General features: G+C 36.9%; 3 protein-coding genes across 3 annotated transcripts; 1 reads left to right on the top strand and 2 right to left on the bottom strand.

Annotated features, from left to right (window-relative positions):
• The first annotated feature begins 912 nt into the window (after positions 1–912).
• spn-A (RAD51 recombinase homolog spn-A) lies at positions 913–4865 on the top strand. The gene is made up of 6 exons (XM_077441702.1): positions 913–1134; positions 1204–1403; positions 2223–2370; positions 2436–2644; positions 3809–3938; positions 4007–4865. Exons 1-6 carry the CDS (start codon positions 1045–1047, stop codon positions 4250–4252), a joined length of 1023 nt encoding a protein of 340 aa, XP_077297828.1. The 5' UTR covers positions 913–1044; the 3' UTR covers positions 4253–4865.
• LOC143919393 (NAD-dependent protein deacetylase Sirt2-like) lies at positions 4649–11134 on the bottom strand. The gene is made up of 7 exons (XM_077441701.1): positions 11028–11134; positions 9685–9903; positions 9407–9613; positions 9170–9319; positions 7288–7492; positions 6989–7211; positions 4649–6125 (listed from the first exon to the last, which is right to left on the bottom strand). Exons 1-7 carry the CDS (start codon positions 11047–11049, stop codon positions 6015–6017), a joined length of 1137 nt encoding a protein of 378 aa, XP_077297827.1. The 5' UTR covers positions 11050–11134; the 3' UTR covers positions 4649–6014.
• Positions 11135–14512: 3378 nt separating this feature from the next.
• On the bottom strand, positions 14513–20062 carry LOC143918620 (insulin-degrading enzyme-like). Its single transcript, XM_077440561.1, has 19 exons — positions 19959–20062; positions 19808–19896; positions 19637–19722; positions 19443–19564; positions 19124–19293; positions 18926–19048; positions 18501–18703; positions 18211–18411; positions 17996–18133; positions 17715–17921; positions 17441–17646; positions 17147–17291; positions 16844–17075; positions 16063–16189; positions 15762–15990; positions 15343–15477; positions 15059–15268; positions 14827–14985; positions 14513–14750 (listed from the first exon to the last, which is right to left on the bottom strand). Exons 1-19 carry the CDS (start codon positions 20060–20062, stop codon positions 14643–14645), a joined length of 2994 nt encoding a protein of 997 aa, XP_077296687.1. The 3' UTR covers positions 14513–14642.
• Between the last annotated feature and the right edge of the window lie 936 nt (positions 20063–20998).

The raw sequence follows: 20998 nt of genomic DNA, 5'->3' as shown, positions 1-20998 counted from the left end.
TTTTCATGGCAAAAATTGTCTTTTGGGCGATCGCAATGTACGTAATAATCCAATTACCATCCAATTCAACACATTTTTTGTTTATTAAATTATTAAATTAAATTATTCTCATCAGTCAATGATGAGAGACAAACCTCTCTTCTTCAAACTGATATTGACGCCGTCCTGAAGTTCAGTTCTATTTTAGGTCTAGAATATAATTTTAATAAATGTGCAATTATGAGTTATGGACGTGCACATTCGCTCTATTGTCACGAATATTCTATTGGGTCCGTCATGTTGAAATTTGTTGAATTTATGATTGATTTGGCTATAACTTTTTGATCCTCACAACTAACATCAAAAACGTCGCTGACATTTTCTTTCGTAGACTCGGTTTTGTCTTGAGGTTATTCTTGTCTTATCGCTTGCTTTTTAACTCGCTTGTGAGAAGCAAGTTCGAGTATAATGCGATTGTGTGGAATCCACATAATGCAAATTACTTTCTAGTTATTGAAAAGGTGCTATCAGATGGATCCCATTCCAAGAGCTATCCGACTTCTTAGTGAAATCATTACTGCCATGCCAAAATGTGATATTTTTCACCTCAGTGAGCGTAGGTTATCGGAAATTATCCTACACTTATCATTATTTTTATAATTTATGTGACGTATGTGTGGAATTTTAATTTCCTCTCTTCCTCGTGGGGGTGTGTTGTATTTACGGCTGATTCTTATATATCAGTGCTGGCTGTAGATCCAAAACTATGTATTCCCTACTATGTATTCTGTTATTTGATATTTTTTTACTGTGTATTTTTTTTCCTGATATTCATTTTTATGCAATATTTTTTCTTTTGTTTATTTTTATCATATTTTTCTGCCTTTGCTCTTTTCTTTTCATTCTATGTATTATTATATTTTTATACTGGCCGTATATACTTGTGTTAGGTTGGATATTGGAGGGAAATGGTGCGAGTTCGAGTGTCAAATGTTGACAGGTGATATTCGTGGGTCGGAAGTGTGATCGTCTCGAAATCGAGGAATCGGAAGGCGAGAGGTGACGATGGCGAGCGCCGCCGCTTCTACGGCCAGTCTCAGCGTCCAGGAGGAGGACGTCGACGATTGTGGACCTCAATTGCTATCCAAACTTGAAGTGAATTCACGACATTGAACAACTTCTGACGGTACATGTCGTCGTAAAACTAAACGTTGTATGTTACAGGGAAACGGGATTACTTCGGGAGACGTGAAGAAACTGGAAGAATGCGGATATCACACGGTCGAGTCCATTGCCTTCGCACCCAAAAAACACCTGTTGACCATCAAAGGCATATCGGAAGCGAAAGCTGACAAAATCATAGCCGAAGCGACCAAACTCGTACCTATGGGATTCACCACGGCCACCGAATTTCATCAAAAGAGGTTCCATGCATACTCTCAATAGAATTCAATATCAATTTTTATCCAATGAACTTACATCGACGTCGAAACTTTCCCACTTCAAACGTGACGAAGTATTCAACTTATTTACACACTACCTTACAATGTAGACAAGTTCATACTTGTACAAAACGTAACACAAACGTCTAAAAATGTACTATTGATAAATAAGACGAGCGGTAAGAAAATAAAAAAAAACATTTGGTCAGGTCTAACCTTTGAGGAAAGTAATTTGGGGGGTTATTTTTGACGTGTATTTAATTGATCAGTAATTTATTCAGAATTTAATTTCATCCTATTCAGATGAAATAAAACTTTAATAAAAAATATTACATACAATGTGTTTGGATGAATATTACGGTGTGTGGACCATGAGGAGAGTGGGAATGGACAGTAGCGGGGCGACGCGCTATCATCCAATTGTCAAAAATTATAATTTCACTGATAGAAAATCCTTTTTGATGAGTATTTAAATAAAATACTGACCAAAAAGGATTTATTTACTGATAAAAAAATAATTATTTACTGAACAAAAAGAATAATTTACTGATTGTTCATTATATTCTACTGACTATTTAGAATAAGTTACTGATCAAGTTTATAATTAATTACTGATAAATTTTTAATTTATTTACTGACCACTTTTGATATTATAAACCAACCAAATAATTTGTTGCCGTTATTTTTTATGTAACTATTAATCTAATAAATTTGCAGCGGAAATAAAAAAAAGCTATGTATGCTGATCTTTTCTAAGTAAGACAAATCTGCCGTACGTTTATTTAAAAATGATCATTTTAGGTCTGAAATAATACAACTGACAACTGGGTCAAAGGAATTGGATCGACTGCTCGGTGGCGGCATCGAAACCGGCTCAATAACTGAAATATTCGGAGAGTTTCGAACGGGAAAAACTCAACTATGCCACACTTTAGCCGTAACTTGCCAAGTAAGTGTGACTATGACACATGACACACGATCATACACCATATTGAGACAATGTTACGCTTTCAGCTGCCAATCGAACAAAGCGGAGGAGAGGGAAAGTGCTTGTATATAGACACCGAAGGTACATTCCGTCCGGAGCGGCTGCTAGCCGTAGCCACGCGTTACGGAATGTCCGGAACTGCCGTCCTCGACAACGTAGCATACGCCCGTGCATACAACACGGACCACCAGACGAATTTATTAATAAAAGCCTCCGCTATGATGGCTGAATCTAGGTATATCTATAAATGTGCCATTATGAGTTATGGACGTGCGAATTCGCTCTATTGTCACGGATATTCCATTGGATCCGTATTGTTGAAGCGTGTGTGGAATCTATAGTCGACTTGGGTATCACTTTTGATCCTCAATTCACCTTTCACAAACACATCAAGACAGTCGCTGACGTTTCCTTTCGTCGACTTGGATTTGTCTTGAGATATGCTAGGTTATTCTCCGACCCCTTGTCTTCTCGCTTGCTTTTCAACTCGCTTGTTAGAAGTAAGCTAGAGTATAATGCGATTGTGTGGAATCCGCACGAAGCAAACTACTCTCTTATTATCGAAAAAGTGCAAAAAGCATTTCTTCGTTTTCTATATAAGAAAGAGTATGGGTATTACCCATATCTCTATCCCACTCCTTTCCTTTTGGGCATGCTTGGGTATAATTCTCTTGAACTTCGGAGAAACTTCTCGTTAATTCGTTTCGTTCTACAGCTACTGCGTGGTAATACGTCATGCCCGTTGTTGCTGGAACAGTTGTGTGTGATAGATATCATCATTTAATGGTTGTACCTCCTGCTCGCACAGTTCTTTTTCGAATGGCTCCTATACCAAGAGCTGTTCGACTTCTCAATGAAATCGTTGCTGCCGTCCCTGATTGCGATATTTTCCACCTCGGTGAGCGTAGATTATCGGATATTATTTTAACATATTTATCTGGTAACCTGCGCTCATCATTACTTTCTTAATTTGAATGTGATGTGAGTGGAATCTTAATCTACTCTCTTCCATTTTGGGCCTCGCTTTGATTTTATTTTACTTTTTCTTTTTCTTTCTCCTTATGTACTATTTTAATTCTGTTCAATGTAAACAAAGAATGGGATTTATGGATTTTATTTTAGATTTTTACACTTTTGTTCATTTTTTTTTCTGATGTATTATTTTCTTTTGTTACTTTTTTTTATTTTATTTTACCATGTTTTCTGCTTTTGCTTTTTTCCTTTATTTTATATTTGTATTTTGTTTTATCTTTATCAAATGTAGGCCATTGTGGCGCATTAGGTTCTTCCTGTAATGCCACAATGGTCCAAAACTATGAAATAAATAAATAGTAGCCATCAGTATTAGCTTCAAATACTCGGAAACGAACTGAACTGCATTTAATTTCTCACGCAACAGATACGCCCTATTGATAGTCGACAGTGCGATGGCTCTATACCGAACGGACTATTCAGGTCGCGGAGAATTAGCACCGAGACAGAACCACTTGGGTCGCTTCTTGCGCATGCTTTTAAGATTGGCCGACGAGGTATGCCGATTCGAACAGTTCTCACGTATCCTTGTACATATATCAGTTACACAATTCTATCGTTTCAGTTCGGAGTTGCCGTGGTGATCACGAATCAGGTCGTTGCTCAGGTGGAAGGCGCCGGAGTGTTCACAGCCGATCCTAAAAAGCCAATCGGAGGACACATCTTGGCGCACGCGTCCACGACTCGTCTCTACCTGCGCAAAGGCAGAGGCGATACTCGGATCTGTAAGATTTACGATAGTCCGTGTCTGCCGGAATCGGAGGCCATGTTCTCGATAGCTGCCGAAGGCATCACCGATGCAAAGGAATAAATGATCTATGTTTTATTTGTATATAATTATGATGTAAGGACTCGTTTTGCACGGGGTTTGCAAAACAGGATTAATTGTGATGACTTGTTTAAAAAAAAAAAAAGAAAAAATCCAAAGACCTCGATTTTTATTAGATATCAATGCATTGTAGGTGGATTCAGATTATGTTACATTATTTTCTAGCTTTCGACATATCATTTATAAATATATATATATATTTTTTAATCATCACAACCCTAATACACACTCGGTTAGAGAAATTTTTGGAATAATTCCGATCATATTTAAAGCTTGAACGTACACTGATATTATTTGCAATAATTTAAATTTGAGTATTTAGTTATTTTAACTTTATTAACAATACATACTTCATCATAAAATACATTTCTCATCTTTTCCACTAACAATAGTAAGAGAAAATTTAAACGATAAAAAAAGAAACATTTAAAAAAAATGAATAAAACTTATAATGCATAGATAACTAATTATTTATTTAAAAAAAGTGATTAATTGATTTTATTTATTAATTAAAACATACTAAAATGTCAACTACAATAAATAGCTTTAATATTAAATTGATTTTGTTTTACTAAATAAATAGCTCATATGATTCACTGAATTTTTTAATAACGGCAATATAACAAAAAAATATAGAAACCATCAATCATATACGATTGACATTCACTACATATACATAAACATCAATTAATTGAAATTAAAAAGAAATTGCAACTACATAATAAACAAAAAAGAAAAAAACAGCCACTACTTTTGATTTCAATGTAAAAAGTGTATAATACAACAATGTTTAATTAAAAGCGACTAACGCTATAGATTTACCATTATATATAGAAAAACAACAGTTAACAACGGAAGTAACCATTCCTTTTTCTGATAATAATTTATCTCTGAAAACCAGACTCAAATATGATATGATAAATGAATAAACTCCATTCGAGTCCAATATACGTACATATGTCCGTCAAACGTGTGTACGTATATTGGAATTAAAACTGTTTATAGGCCATCATGTCGAAAATATGTAAAGAACTGATCGAATTAACAACCCCGTAAGTTTTCTACATATAATGGTATATCTACGCAAAGGAATACTACAGCAAGCCTCTTCCACCCGTGAAAATCTTTCAACATTGATCATATCAACTAGATAATGTCATTAGAATAAAAAGCAAATCGTTTTTGAACAAGTATACAATACAACTAAAGAAAATTTAAGTGTCTACATTTAAGTAAAGTGTAATTGTATTGGAATTGGTACGCATTGACTCGGAATTCTGGCAAGTCAATGCTTTGCACCGTTTCGACCATTGAGTCAAACCGCATTTCAATACGTTGCAAAACGTCTCTTAATTGGGCGGAAAGGGTTAAAAAGCGACATTCTAAATACAGTCAAATTCGGAAGAACGTGCACAATCTGTCCTTCGGCAAATCCTCCACCAAAACCGATACCCAAATATGAATAACTCCCATCGAAGAACAACATCCGGCAATTCTCCAAATTTGACATCATCATCATCATCATCACATGATAGCACATGCAAAATAAACAGCAATAAAAACATAATTCTGTACAACATATAAAGCTTACGCTGTCAGCGACGAAATGTACAGGATATAAAAATATCATTTTCAAATTGACGGTATTTAATGCACTTTTCTCGTAAATTCTTATTCTTTTTTGTTATTACTTTTCCTTTCCTTATAATTTTACTATTGATTAATAATACGCTGAAGTGTTGCATTACAGCGACGGTTGGGGATGAAACGTCGGATTGACGACGCTCGCGTACGAAGATTCGGCGAGGATGTCCAATCTGTCGTGCTCCATTTTTATCATCTGTCTCAGGTCGTCCTGAAAGTGCACGAGTCACAAGATTAATTCAATATCAAATGCTGTGAAATGTGCGTATGCCATATAGATATAGAATACATAGATAGGCCCTGACGCTCTAAACCGAACACCCTGTTGGTGCATGCACACACAAAAAAAAGTACAGTGCATGCACACTCTCTCTCAGTAGCTAGTTAGCTTCTAAGTAGGAAGGTCGATTGACATTTTTCGAAAATGCCAACGTGTTAAATACAATTACTCAAGAAAACATAAAAAGGCGGATGGCATCACATATCATAAGAAAGAATTAATATATATAATGTCCTCAATTATAGTAGTATTTTAACATTAATGAAATATCGGCGCGATGTATGTATGTAGTGTTCTATGTACTGATGACAACCTCTGCCACAGGTGTCACTAAATGCACGCCTATATCTTGTTGGCACTGAAGGAAATTCAGAAATCGACATTAAGTTCAAAACTACAAACAATGTACTAAATATTAAAGTGTCAGCTTTAAAACTGATCCTTGTGGAAGTTACTAATGTTTAAATATTGTAATAGTTAATGATGGTTTTATTATAGCAACATACATTTGTAGTTTAATATAGTGTGTATATCTAAATAATTTTTTCTTAATATGGTTTTATTAGTTTGGTTTAGTTGCACGCGGGGTGTCCAATAAAATAGTTATAAAAAAAATAAAACTTCAGTGCATGTACATACATATGTATGTACATAAACTGGTTGCTGACCACTGCGTTTTTTTGCGTTCCTTTCTTTTTTTTCACCACTTCCCCGCTAGTTAAACCAACGAAATGTGTATGCAATGGCATATCTAGGTTATTCTACATCTATGGCGTATGCATATTATGACTTACGCCCCAGCCGAGTTTTTCGGCTATCGCCAGCACTTGATCGTCACAGTTACCGAGGAACGCCACGTCTCTTATGTTGTCCGGCGATTCGCACTGCAGGCCTCCGATCAGACGGAACAACGACTCCAAGCCGGGAAGTTCGGTCAAGTTGGCCAAGAGACTCGCTCTACCTTCGCAGCCGACCAGCTCGCGATTTATCAACAGACGGGGACACCAAGCGGGCACTCTGGATACAGAAATAAAATCGAGAATAAATTTCGTTCGTACGTACATAATAAACAGCGTCGGATATGAAGACCAACCTGTCGACGAGTGATGCGAACGGTTGCACTTCCAAAGACGAGCCCATGATTATGAGCAGGTCGCAGTCATCGAAGTCTTTTTGCGAACAGTCGTGAAACCTCTCGGGGAGTTTTTCTCGAAACAGGACGATATCCGGTTTGATAACGCCGCCGTCGCATTCGATATTATCACAAATGGGTATTTCGTCCGAATGCTCGGCAAAATCTACAGACAGTGAAATAAAATTCACATACAAATACAACACAAACATATTTAAAAAAAAAAAACAAATATATTTGTTAAAATTGTGTACAGAAATATGTATACGTGAGAGGATATTAAGACCTAATGGATGTCGGATGTAGACAATAGATACCCCGGATTAGGCTAACTGAACCCGTACGTGTTCAGACAATGGACACGCTGTGCAACTTATTATATTAATAGGAGGTACACACGGTAGATCAGGTATTCTGGAGTGAACAGCGGTTCAGTGTGAATCGTTTTATAAATGCTGAAAAGCGACTTTGGTCTTTCATTTGGATCCTGAACCCGGGTGACAATGTTCAAAAGTCGAAAATATTCGTTTATAATGCATATATATGAAAAACGGTTAGTATGTATGTATATATATCAGTGGCGTGCGGTAAAAGTCTCTCTCCCCCCGTCGCACATCCTCACTTAATTTGCGCGAGCAGGATACAACAGGAACAGGCTTTTCCTCCCGTATCCTGCGCGCGCACATTAAACAAGGCTGTATGACAAAAAAGAGAGATAATTTCACCGCATGCCACTGATATATACTATATATATGTAGTGTTGGAATTGAACGAAAGGCTGATGTATGGGCTATGGCTGAAAAGAGTATGTTACGACCGATTGTAGGGAGGGGATGGAAAGTGGCAGAGGGCGCGAAAGCGACCGCTATTTTACAGTTAGTAGAAGTTAACCTTCCACTGGGGGGCGGTTGGTCGCTAAACCACCGCGTGGTGTCGTTTTAATAAACAACATGACTGAAAACGCACGTGTTTGATCTTCATCTCCACCGCCATATTCCCACCGTGGTCCTGAACAGCGTCATCTGTTCAGGAATCCCACCCACATATACATAATACCGTTTACCATGCACCCTTTTTTTTTATCTTTCGACTTAAGATCATTCGATTTTCTATCTTTGCCTTACGATATTTGCTTTTTCACTTTCGGTCCCGTGAGGTAGACCCCCTGAACCCACCCCTACGCAACAATATACATATATACACAAAAAATTACAAACTATTAGGCATAAGTTTGATTGTTCTCAAACGTTTGCCTCATCATGTTTTTATTTTTTTAATGTTTTCAATATTATCGGAAACAGGAATTATAGCAACGTTGCAATGTGGCTTCCATAGGATTTCCCTTTTAAATACTCGGCGTTTTGACATCTTAAAAGTTTTTGATATTTGAAGACAGCTTTTGTCAATAGCTCGTGTATGAACAAACTGGTTTGGTGATTATTGCCCACAAAGCGCTCGCCCCAGTCACTGTAACTCTATAACGGAACATCTGGCAGCCGAAAAGTCCATCATACTAACGATAACTATCATACTAACGAGAGCTCGAGTGCCAAATATTCCGTATTCGCGATTTTCATGGCAAAAATTGTCTTTTGGGCGATTGCAATGTGACTAATAATCCAATTATCGAACAAACTAGTATGTTCATAAACGAACCGGAGTGAAAACTAGGACTATCAATAAAACCAAGCCACTCAATGCAAGGTATCGGCTTGGTTTGAAAAAAAATATCGAAAATCCTATATACATATATATAATCTCCCCCCCCCCCCTCCCCCTACAAAGCGATTTATTACAACATGAAACTCATCTATAATGTTATAGAGGGGACAATTGTACTAACATCTTTTCCAATCTATGTTATTTTCCTTTCTGCATTTTACACAGTGAGACGTGTGGAAAGATCCGTGAGCCTCGACTAATTTTTCATCAGGTAAACCGGCGATTCGTTCCAATGTGTCTATATTTTGTGTATAATGACGCAGAAGAAATCCTGAAAAGGCAATAAAAATAAAAATTAAACCACTATATTTATTATATGTAAATGATGCAAGTCGATAGAATCAAACGATTTTTCAACCTTTATCGTTGAGTAGCTTGATGAAATAGTGCGACGGCGTAGGTTTGTATGAGTCCTTATATAGATCTTTAGCTATTGCAAAAAACGGCTTGGGGTTTTCCATGAAGAATTGGTAATCGAATATCGCCTGCGGATCGGGTAAGTTGAATTTGCCCAAATTGTGATAGAGGCCCGATTCCGGACTGCGAAAATCTGGTATTCCGGCAGCTGCACACGAAAATAACGTCGTACAATTTACGTACATAATAATTAAGAGTGCCGATAAAAGAGGGACGTACATGTGGATATGCCGGCGCCGACCATGGTGATGATATTTTTGCAGTTTCCGCTTTGGATATATCTGACGACACTGTCGATGGAGGTGTCGTCGAGTATTTTCCGAGGAGGTTGGTGATGCGCTTCGGTTTCGAAGAATTTCAATTTATCGGCGAAGAAGTCGCGGAATCGCTCCATGATTTTACGCTCTTCAGTGCCGGAAATATCGTGATTTGGTGGTTCTGAAATAAATCAATATGTTTATCAATCTTTTGGCCGTCGAAACAAGGATATAAGTCTGAGACTATTAAAACGAGTCCTCGATGATATCACAAATATGGAAAGGATGAGAACTTTTCATATAAGCCAGCAGCATAGCTCGGTCGTTGAGCTTCTGCTTAGCGTCGAGAGGCGCCGGGTTCAACCCCAGGACCGGGCCTCGAGTGAAAATGAATTTTTCAGAGTATGCTGTTGGTCAGACCTGGATTTGTGACTTCAGGTTGATCGTTTCCTATCAGAGTTTGCCAATTTTCTCTGATTTCATTGTTGAAACGGTTCCCGGAAAAAATTGGTTAAAATCCTTTCTATACAATATGTCTCACCTATTAATTTGTGATTGATTAATGTGCAATAAATAAGTTTGTGTACAATTTGATAGATGTCTCATTGATTTGCGAGTTTTTCAGTGACTTATATAAAAATGCTGCATTGTAATTGGCCAGGAAGGCGCATTGGGGTTTACCTGTAAGGCCTTCCTGGTATATAGGTAAAGAATAAATAAATATAAGTTGATAAAAATTATGATTATTAGCATGAGAAATCAAAATCCAAGTTCAGATCTGAAAATATCATCAGGGGATAAATCGTAAATATGTAGGTATTTGCTATATTTTAAAATCAAATCAAAAATCCCTATGTTGTCGACCGCTGTGAATGTTATACATTTGTAAGCAAGTTATCTCGTCGGTAAAAGGTTTTCTATGTTAATAAAAATGAGTACATATTACAATAAAATCGACGACCTGTCTAGCAATATTGGATATAGTTCATTTATAAGTCGATGAACAAAACAATCTGTCGATTGACATAAAAAATAGTTGAAAAGTTTGAAATATAATTAAAAGTGATTATTATGTATTAGCAACCATCACATAACCTAAAAAGTATAGGTGGGAAAAAAGTGTGCCGACACAACAAAGGCTGACGGTTGACAGTTGTGAGAAACGTCAAAACAGAGGTGTGAGATCGGAGCGGGGGCGAGGGGCGAGGAGTGAATGAGTGAGGGGTGAGGAGTGATGAGTGAGGAGTGAGGAGTGAGGAGTGAGGAGTGAGGAGTGACGGAGACGAGACGAGGATACAAACTGACCGGAACCGCCCGGAGTCGACATTCTGATCCTTCACCCGCCTACTCGTCCACTCGCCTGTCGGCCACTGACGGCTGTGCCCCCACTACCACCAAACACCTCTTTACACGGCCATGGCCTACACACCTTTGAAAACTTCATTTGGCTTTTTCAACTGTGCATTTATTATTTAAATTTTGTTTTATACCGTGTCATTTTTAGTCTGTCCCGATCGAACCTGACTCGAATCGTTCGAATTTTTTACCCTATCGTCGAGTTTACCAGGGAGTACTGAATCTTGACTCGATATAAATATTTCAATTTTCGTTTTGTATTTTCTCTTAGTGCTTTTCTCGCGAGCTACTTTCCACGCAGAGCAATTTAGGACGCGGAAAGGTGTGTTGACTAGTGTACCGGCCTATGGAAACTCGGTTGAGTTTTTAAGAGGATCTATATTCAGTACTAGTGAAAGACCCGATGAAAATTTCATCGGCTATATTATAAGTAAAAACTACCTACATATTGTTACGTACACCACCGAGTAAGTGTGTGGGAATCTCGTCACCATCATCAAGACATATACTGCGACGCAGAATACATTCCTAAAACCTTCTAGAAAGCTCCACCCCTACCAGTAGAGCGGAAACAAACCGGTCGAAGCACACCTGCAGCCATTAAACTAAACTCAAGCGGAACGGTGCCAAAACCTTCGAGAAAGCTCCACCCCCGCCACTCGAGCGGAAACAAACCAGTCGAAGCACACCTGCAGCCATTAAACTACATCGAGCGGAACGGTGCCAATCGTTCCAGAAAAGTCCCCATCGACAAAAACACATTCCTCGCATACGCATCAACAACAGCCAGCAACCAGAAACACTATAAAAGGAGGTACAACCCAAACAACGCCAGTCGACCCACAGCAGCAAGCGTCGACACACAGCAGCAGACCAGAGACCTTCTGAACATAGCCGAACGCCGAGCCAGCAACACACTGCCGCATCCAGAGACCTTCTGAACATAGCCGAATGAACGAGCCAGCAACACACTGCCGCATCCAGAGACCTTCTGAACACAGCCGAACGCCGAGCCAGCAACACACTGCCGCATCCAGAGACCTTCTGAACATAGCCGAATGAACGAGCCAGCAACACACTGCCGCATCCAGAGACCTTCTGAACACAGCCGAACGCCGAGCCAGCAACACACTGCTGCATCCAGAGACCTTCTGAACATAGCCGAATGCCGAGCCAGCGACACTCTACCATATCCAGAGACCGCTGAACGACATACTTTTGCCCACATATTCTAATACCTTTGTACAACATTAGGCAAACAATAAAACTTTATTAAAACAAGCACAACAGTGTTTCGTTAGGCTGGGATACGGTCAACACATCTTACCCCGCCTACAAGTGCAATCGGATTAGGCTGAGTAGCATCCCAGAGACTGTGTGACCGTTATAATTGGTTTCAAGGACTATCTTATGGGGCAGGTAGTCGGTGGTCACCAGTTATAGGACGGGTGAAAGGCTTCGACCGTTTCCCGGCCTATGGAAATTCAGTTGAGTTTGAAAGAGGATCGTTTATTTTCGTTCAATTGGTTATTGTATGTACGAAGAGGTTTCTTCGGAGATGTGATCTAGCTGAACTCTAGAGGCTCACTCTGCTGTTTGGAGTTGCTGCGTTGCTTTATATACATTTTGGGTTGGAGCGAGTCGTGTGCATATCCTTTGTTCTCCGGGCACCGTTGATGCAAGCGATGACCTAGTTTCGGGCACGTGTACTTGTGATACGTGTTGAGTGCATTTTCGTTTGTTCCTGGTACTCGCGCTGACCTAGTTACGCTGCGAGCGTGGTTTTATGGGTTCATGCGCCTGGACGTAGTTCGTGGTTTTATGGGTTCAGTGTGTTCTTCCTTTGTTCTTCGGGCACGGTCACAGGGATCGTTGCCCTTGAGTTTATGCGTGTTTGCACAGGATCGATGATGAGATCATTGTTCGTCTGAGTTGTACTATATGCCTACAATCTCTAGACTAAGTGCATGTAGGCTAAACAATGACCACCGAATTGGCCGCTATTGGTCCCTTCTCAGAAGTGACCGATACCGTGGGACTGATTGTTGTGGGAATACATATCCGGGTACATGCCTAAACAATAGGAAAGTAGCCGGACGTCGAAGATGCCCTGAGCGACCGGTTCGTTATAAGGCGGTATTTAGGCGATATCAAGACATTTTGGACGGAGCACTGCCAGTGTGTGTTTCTCCTTAATCACCAATAAATGCTGTGAACCGACTTTGGACCTTTTATTTGGATCCTCCACCCATCTCTACGCAAAAATATAAAAAATATAAAACAGCAATAGAAATATTAATTTATTAATTTAATCAATTTTCAGTAGATGGCACCAAATGCTCGTGGCACTGTTATCCAAGAGGAAATATTGACAGTAAACAATATTTATACAGGTATTTTCTTGATTCTACCACACAAACCTTACATTATGTAAGGTTTAATGTACATATGTATGTAAGTTACATACAAACATACATTAAACCTTAAAAAAGACTCTTTCAAAATTATGCTTTCTAATATATATATATTAGAAACAAGTTTATTATAAGTATAGTATATTAGCGGGGAAATGGGCTAGATACCCGCTAGCTCCAACTGGTCAAAATATACTGCAACTGAAAATACACGTCGACTGTATATAAAAAAAATCTGATGTTTAAGCACAAGTACAAATTTTATCGAAGCAACGTAACGCTAATGAATTGCTCGACTTCTTTGAAGTATCTGAATAAACTGAGTGGTATTTACGTTGAAAGTACGTCGATTGAAATTTATATTATGTAAGCATGATTTGTGAATTAATATCTATCAGACCTCTTCCTACATAGCTAAATTTTATTTTATATACAGGACCGACACATTTCCTTTATTTTTTTATTTATTTAATAACTTAATATACCATAACCCATGCGATGATATTTTATCATGGCACAACCAGTGCCGGCGTTACACCTTATGGCGCAATTTTATCTAAGCGCCCCTAAAAAATTGTGACATATCATTTTGTGACATTGTAGACCGGAGATAAGTTTCAATTTAAAATATCAATTTAAGTTTCGCCTTTAGCACTCAAATCTAAAATTTTTTAGGGTCTTTGGCGCCCTAATTTTAAATTTTAAAGCGCCTTCGGTGCATGGAGTGGCGCCCCAACATACTCGTCGCCCTCGGGCGCCGCCCGACCCAGCCCCCCCCCTAAAACCGGCACTGGGCACAAAACTAGTTTATCAGTAGAAGCACTGATTTACCGCTCCATTTTTGATCCATTTCCTTGTTTACCTGTGAACCGATAACAGATTAAACTTATAAATGATAGCAATAGATTAATTTACCACAAGTTGACATATATTTATATACTTTTTATTCCATGTGGACAAATACAATTTTTTCTACATCTAATTTTTTAGCAAATTTAATAATAAAATTCAGTTAATTTATATATTATTATATATATTTATGTAATTTTAGAAAACAACATCGTATAGTTATGAATTTGGAACTTTCATTAAAAATTTTGTTTGAAATTAAATTAAACAATTCAAAGGTGCATGCGAAAAATTCCACTATTTAAATTTTACAATGAGCCCCTTTGGGTGGAATTTTTATATAAGGTGGAATCAGCTGGAACAATGATCTGCCTGATTTAAATGCATCGACATCTTCTATTTTAATCATCTGAAAAATAAATACTTAAATCAATTCAATTAAATTCAAAATCTAAATAAACAGTAATATGTAACAAGTAACGAACCACTGAAGGATCTTCCGGAACGGGAAGAAGCTTGGAATTTGAATTTTCTGTATCTGCAGTATTAATAACTTTGTCAGGGTGGCCAGAACCACCCACAGCCGAAGATATTACATGCACACTTAATTTTTGTCTATTAGGTGACAATATAGACAAGTTATCCTGTACCAAATGGAATTACATACATTAACTCTATATTTAAGATAGATTATTAACTGAATACTTATGTACATACCTTATAAAAATGATATAATTGATTTTTGGTAATTTCTCGCATTGCTTTTACTTCAACATTCACTCGGTCAAAATGGTATTGCTGGGCTAAAATTTCCGATCTTAATATATTCGAACGGGCCATCATATTTTTGGGTCGCTCAAGTATCTCAGCTATCAAAGAATTGCGGTGATTTTCGAAATCTTGATCACTCAATTTATAGATGTAGTCCTGAAAAACCAATATTTTAATCGAAGTACTATTTTTATACTGACATAAATTATTGAAAAAAAAATTCTACACACATCCATATGCTGAAGGAAAGCTTCTACTCTAGATTCTACATAACTTGGATGTCTGTCTGACTGCACCGAAATCCGTATACCTAGAACACCATTGCAATAACGAATTCCCCTGGATACAGTATATCCGAGTTGTTCCTAGAAATACACATATAATAAATTAAAAAAAAATGGTTGTGGCTATTTGCAGGTAATATATCTGCAAATTATTGGCTATTTGCAGGTACTATATCTGCGACATGCGCAAAGCCTTCTGCGCATGCGCGAGAACCGTCACTGTCAGCGTGTTTACGTTAAAATTTTGTTTGAAACCTGTTAAAATTTATTTTTAACTCGTAATGTGACGTAGAGTAAAAATTATAATCCAAATCAGTTAATATTATAAATTGTTAGAAAACCTATTGTGTATTGGTTACACTCACTTTAGTTCTCAATATATCGAAACAGGGTTCAGATATAATTTGTAGTAGCAATTCAATTAAAACATTCGAATATGTCGATTGTAAACCACATTGAAAGTAAAGTAACGCACACGAACTACAATGAATGGTGTGATCGATTTCCAATCTATAATGACTGCCCTTTTCCAATCGAATTTCTCTCATCAGTGTCATTTGTTGGGGCAGCAGAGGTATTACATTCTTGGGCATCCTAAAATTAATTAAAAAAAAGCCCATAAATATCATACATTATATATACACAGTAAATATAAAAATTGCTTACTTTTGCTCGACAATGGATGCGAGTTCCATGGTTTTTTTCTTTGATGCATTCCCGTGGACAAAACATTCAATGTATACCTTAGTTAAAAGGTTTTTAATGAAACCGTGCAAGTTATCTACAGTCATAGCTGAAATTAACATCAATAAAACTCAATCAAAAAATTATCATTTAATGAAAATTTCACTGAATACGCGAGTTCAAAGCATACTAATAACACTGAGCAACAAAAAAAAATTACCAGAGCGGAGACTAACCAATCTTTACTAAGTTTGACTCATTGAATATGATAATTATTTTTGTTGTTTGGGTCTCCTTTACGAGATATGAGGGTTTAAAAAAATGCACAATTTTTACAGTATTTTGGCTTTTGCGGTCTCTAATTCAAAATATAGTATTGCTGTGCTCAAAGTGAGTATAGGAATCAATAATCAGATGTTTTTTCTATTGATTGTGATTTTTATTGTTTTAAAATACTTATAATTAATTTTCTGGCGAATTTTAAAAGTCAAAAATATATATTTTTTTACGGATTTTTTCTCTGTGCTATTTTGCATTTGTTTGGTCAGTTTTTTATTTCACCACGTTCATAAGGATTGATTTTCTATCTCCATAGTACTAATTCGATCGGTAATTGATAAGAATGACTTTCGTTCAGTTTCCATGAGCGTACACCAGAAACGTTGGTGCAAGCGGGACGGCAAGCGAGAGTCCACCACTTACGCGCGTAAGTGGCGGACTTGCCATCTCGCTTGCACCAACGCTTATTATAATTTGTTTTTACCGTATTCCACATTCAAACGATCCTTTATACTCCAAGAAACACCTGAAAGTATCATATTCAAATGAAATATACTGTGTTCTTCGGGTTGTTCAGCTTCAAAATTTTTCAATATCCTCATATGAGTTTCTTTCAAGATGGCAAATCTTTCTGGATCAGGGCGGAAAGATGTAAGCTTATCCATGATATAATTGAGAAGAACATGTTGCTTCGAATCGTATCCGCTTAATTGAATCTGAAAATTGAGTTAATTTATCAAACGATTTCCACTTAAAACTATCATAAGCGTAATACAACAACACAAACCGAAAATCCATTTTCATTATCGCAGATATAATAGTTAATACCCGCCAGTCCAGCTGCATGCGTATGCTCATTTAGAGAATCTTCGAGTAACGATATGAATAATGAATTCAAACTGTAATTTAATGGATCGGAATTTGAAATCGGACTAAAAACATAAAAACATACAGAAAAAATATCACATTCAAGTTCTGTTGCACTGGGTCCAAATTCACAATTGGATTAAAATTATTTTAGAGTTAATGATATATAATACAAAATTATCATCCTTGGTACAAAATATAATTGACAATTCACCTGACAAATTCAAAGAACGTATTCATTTTTGGCAAAAAGTATTCATCATCCTGTTTGTACCAAACTCTCATCAATGGAGTGTCGTAAACGATCGTTGGATATTCCTTTGATTCGGGATCTGGTTCAATTACATCTAAACTATCCGGTAAGAACGCATTAACTGCTGGCAAATGCAAGCCTTCGTTCAATCCGCATTTATTCCACCGCTAAAAAATGACACATTAAAATATTTCAAATTTGACAAAGACTAACGTAACAGTCTAATTTTACACACATCGAGTTTTGCTTTTGATATCTTCTCCAGGTGATATTTGGTACCATACCATTGTTCACTTTCGTCACAAATTGATTCAAATATTTTACCAACAACCGTTATACGAATTCGCTCCGGTGTCAACATTGACAAAAACTCTTGAATGAGTTCCGGCTTCCATTCCGTTAAGTGAAAATGAGCACTCATAATTTCCTCCATTGGGTAATCCTTCACAAAATCATATGCAATATATTAAAAATAATGACTACTTGGAACTAAAATTTTACTTATATAAAGGCAACCTGAATATAGTCTACATGTCGAGTAACAAAATTTTTAGGTTCTTTTTTATCTTGAAACTTGAATTTTGTCAAATAAATATTTGCTGTCTCTTCAAAGATCCACTTTTGAATACCTTCTTTGTTTAACAAATTTATATACTGCAAAATAACCAAATTCATTGTACACCAAAGTCTTCTAATGAATTGAAAGTAATTATAAACAATGGAATCCTTACTTGGAATACCAGCTCGACAATATCATCAATATGATTGATACCATTTTCTGTTAAATCAACATAAATGTTATAAATAGCAAATCCTCTGCCCCCACAATACGAATAGCTAGATAAGCTATTACACCAACCTTTAGCTTTCAACAGAGACAATAAACTGCCGGGGCCTTCATGGCCAATTAAATGACTGATATAATCCGTCGGCTGAAATAATATATTTAACATAAAATTATTCTAACATAAAAAATATTATAATTCCAATGTGCCAATTTGACTATATAATACATGCTCACATCACTTTTGTAGTGTATTCTAGTATCAGGAATAGGAAAATCTATGAACAAATATCTCACATCCTTGACAGGAACGGTATTTATTTGTAATCCTTGATAGTCTTCACTGTACGGATGCTGAGGCCAAGATGGTATCTTAGTATCTTTGTCCTCTATTTCAGAAAACTTCTCAATCACCATCTTCTCAAGATCGTCCAATGACTCTAAAATAAAAGCCCAGTTGAAATATATGCAAATATATGTAGGTTGGTATGAATGAGAATATTTTAAGTTGGTAGGACTGTGGCTGTCACTCGCTGGTCAAGCCCGAAGCGAAGACATTAAACGAGTTGCGTAAAGACTTTGACTTTGAATATCCTCCCGCACACATTCATGGATCCCATATATATGTATACATAAATGAACACATTAATTACGAAACTAACCTTTTCCGAAGATGACTAAATTCATAAGATTTGCAGAATACCATTTTGAATGAAACATGAGAAGTTCTTGACGTACATCAATATCCATTTCCTTCGGTGTCGTTTCTAATGTATCTCTATTTCCTATTGTAACAAAGAATTAGATGTGTTCCTTATATTAACTATTCAGCAATTTGATTACATAGAAAATCCACATGCCTGTTCCGAATTTATGAAAGGGATGATTAGGATCGACTAGGGATTTATTTAATTGATCCAAACGCCAGTTATCTTTGCATACATTCTTGTTATGTTCAGAATTTACAGCTTGCAATTCCCGATCAGTAGCGCTGATTGTGAACAGTGGCGAAATGAAAAATTGGGCAAACCTGAAATGAAAACATTATTATCATTTAAATATATGTATTTCCATATTGAAATTTTCAAATAAGTATATATGTATATATATATATATATATATATATATATATATATATATATATATATATATATATATATATATATATACTTTAATTACATGTCTAAGGCTGATGCAAAATGTTCAGGAATAACGTCGAAATAATACATGGTACGGTCACTAGAAGTACATGCATTTGAGCTACCACCATTTTCGGACAAAAATTTATCATAGATATTTTCCTATAGCAATAAAATGTTATTTACATTGAAGCCATTTTTGATATTGTGAAAGAATTCAAATTTAAATTGTACCAGAGGATATTTTTTAGTTCCTAAAAAAAGCATGTGTTCACAAAAGTGTGCCAAACCCGGTACACTGTCCGGATCACTAAAATGACCTGCAAAAATCACATATTTTAAATTAATCGCATATACATATAATAATTTGTTAAATACAAGTTAGAACATATTAAATATGCAGACCAACGTTAATATTTAAAGCGGCTGCAGATTTGTCAGTAGTCGGATCGCTGACGAGTAATACTTTTAGTCGATTCTTCAACTCTATGCCTCTGAAGTAAAATGTTTATACTCTAATCAATATAACTTTAACTTTTTACTATAAATGGCTTACCTATACTGCCGATTGTCTTCGGAAGACTTTATAATACTATCACATCTGTAAATTATATCTTTTCCAACGTCTATGTGTGCGATCTGGTTTCGTTCGACCGACATTGTTGCGATGTAAAAATTTAAAAATTATTGGTCTTATTTTAAAATTTGGTAAATATATACGTAGTATTATCTATGTACATGGTGGGCAAAAAATCACTTTCCGATTGATAAAATTAATAACTTTTTTATTGGTGAAAATTTATTTTGTTTCTTTTTTTTATTTCACAAATGAAGCTTGGAAAATTACAATTTGGAACTTGTCACCCTATTTTTGGAAAATGGCCACTATCATAATCATCATATCATATCATAAACAGTCAATAATTGCCACTCAACTTGCGCACTGGCTATTTTATGGAGTTTGCAATGCACCATGCCTAGAGACCCGTATTTTGGGCACTTTGCTATTAATGCTTAATTGATGCTAAAATTCGGAATAGATGCTAAATTCGTAAAATATGCGAATAGATGCTAAAAGAACAAACAAAAATGAAATTTGCATAAAATTTATAAAATTAATAGTGTAACGCGACGTTTTCCCAAGTGTCCCTTCAGTTGGTAGCGGTAGTAACCTTTAGGTTGGCACCAGTTACTTTACCGCGCCAAACACCCTACCCGTCTCGAGAAGGGTCGAGACGCGGTCTCTCCATCTCCAGCCACCGACCGGGACGGACCTCCCTCCAGCATCTCCGCCGAGCGTCTTCAGAGACGCCCAGAGATCGCCATCTTGTGTCCACACGAGGCAGTACGGAGTTTGTCTCCTGCCTCCCCCTCCCGCTGCTGTGACGCGACCACAGGGCCAGCTTCCGGAGGAGCTGTTATCAACGCAGACGACTTGCCGTCAGGAACCTCCCCGACTATATACATTTATATAACTATCCCAAGGTTAGTCCACGTTCCTACATAACACGACTCTTGGAAGAATAACGACGTATAACGCCCTCTGCATAAAGACGCGCGAAATACCGTTCATTACAATAGACAATTTAGAAGGGT

The sequence above is a fragment of the Arctopsyche grandis genome, chromosome 11, assembly GCF_051622035.1.
Source record: "Arctopsyche grandis isolate Sample6627 chromosome 11, ASM5162203v2, whole genome shotgun sequence".
NCBI classification, from domain to species: Eukaryota; Metazoa; Arthropoda; class Insecta; order Trichoptera; family Hydropsychidae; genus Arctopsyche; species Arctopsyche grandis.
The sequence above is the reverse complement of the archived record's forward strand: the minus strand, read 5'-3'. Positions and strand labels throughout refer to the sequence as shown.

What these genes read in the sequence shown, in the direction of transcription:
- spn-A (XM_077441702.1), top strand. Translation starts at nt 1,045, where the DNA reads ATGGCGAGCGCCGCCGCTTCTACGGCCAGTCTCAGCGTCCAGGAGGAG. An exon ending in CTTTAGCCGTAACTTGCCAA is followed by an intron (nt 2,371 to 2,435) that starts GTAAGTGTGACT and finishes TTACGCTTTCAG; the next exon opens with CTGCCAATCGAACAAAGCGG. An exon ending in TTTTAAGATTGGCCGACGAG is followed by an intron (nt 3,939 to 4,006) that starts GTATGCCGATTC and finishes CTATCGTTTCAG; the next exon opens with TTCGGAGTTGCCGTGGTGAT.
- LOC143919393 (XM_077441701.1), bottom strand. Translation starts at nt 11,049, where the DNA reads ATGTCGACTCCGGGCGGTTCCG. An exon ending in GTCGACTCCGGGCGGTTCCG is followed by an intron (nt 9,904 to 11,027) that starts GTCAGTTTGTAT and finishes GATTTATTTCAG; the next exon opens with AACCACCAAATCACGATATT. An exon ending in TAACATAGATTGGAAAAGAT is followed by an intron (nt 7,493 to 9,169) that starts GTTAGTACAATT and finishes CACTGTCTGTAG; the next exon opens with ATTTTGCCGAGCATTCGGAC.
- LOC143918620 (XM_077440561.1), bottom strand. Translation starts at nt 20,062, where the DNA reads ATGTCGGTCGAACGAAACCAGATCGCACACATAGACGTTGGAAAAGAT. An exon ending in TATCAAAAGCAAAACTCGAT is followed by an intron (nt 17,647 to 17,714) that starts GTGTGTAAAATT and finishes GTCATTTTTTAG; the next exon opens with CGGTGGAATAAATGCGGATT. An exon ending in TTCCGGAAGATCCTTCAGTG is followed by an intron (nt 14,751 to 14,826) that starts GTTCGTTACTTG and finishes TTTATTTTTCAG; the next exon opens with ATGATTAAAATAGAAGATGT.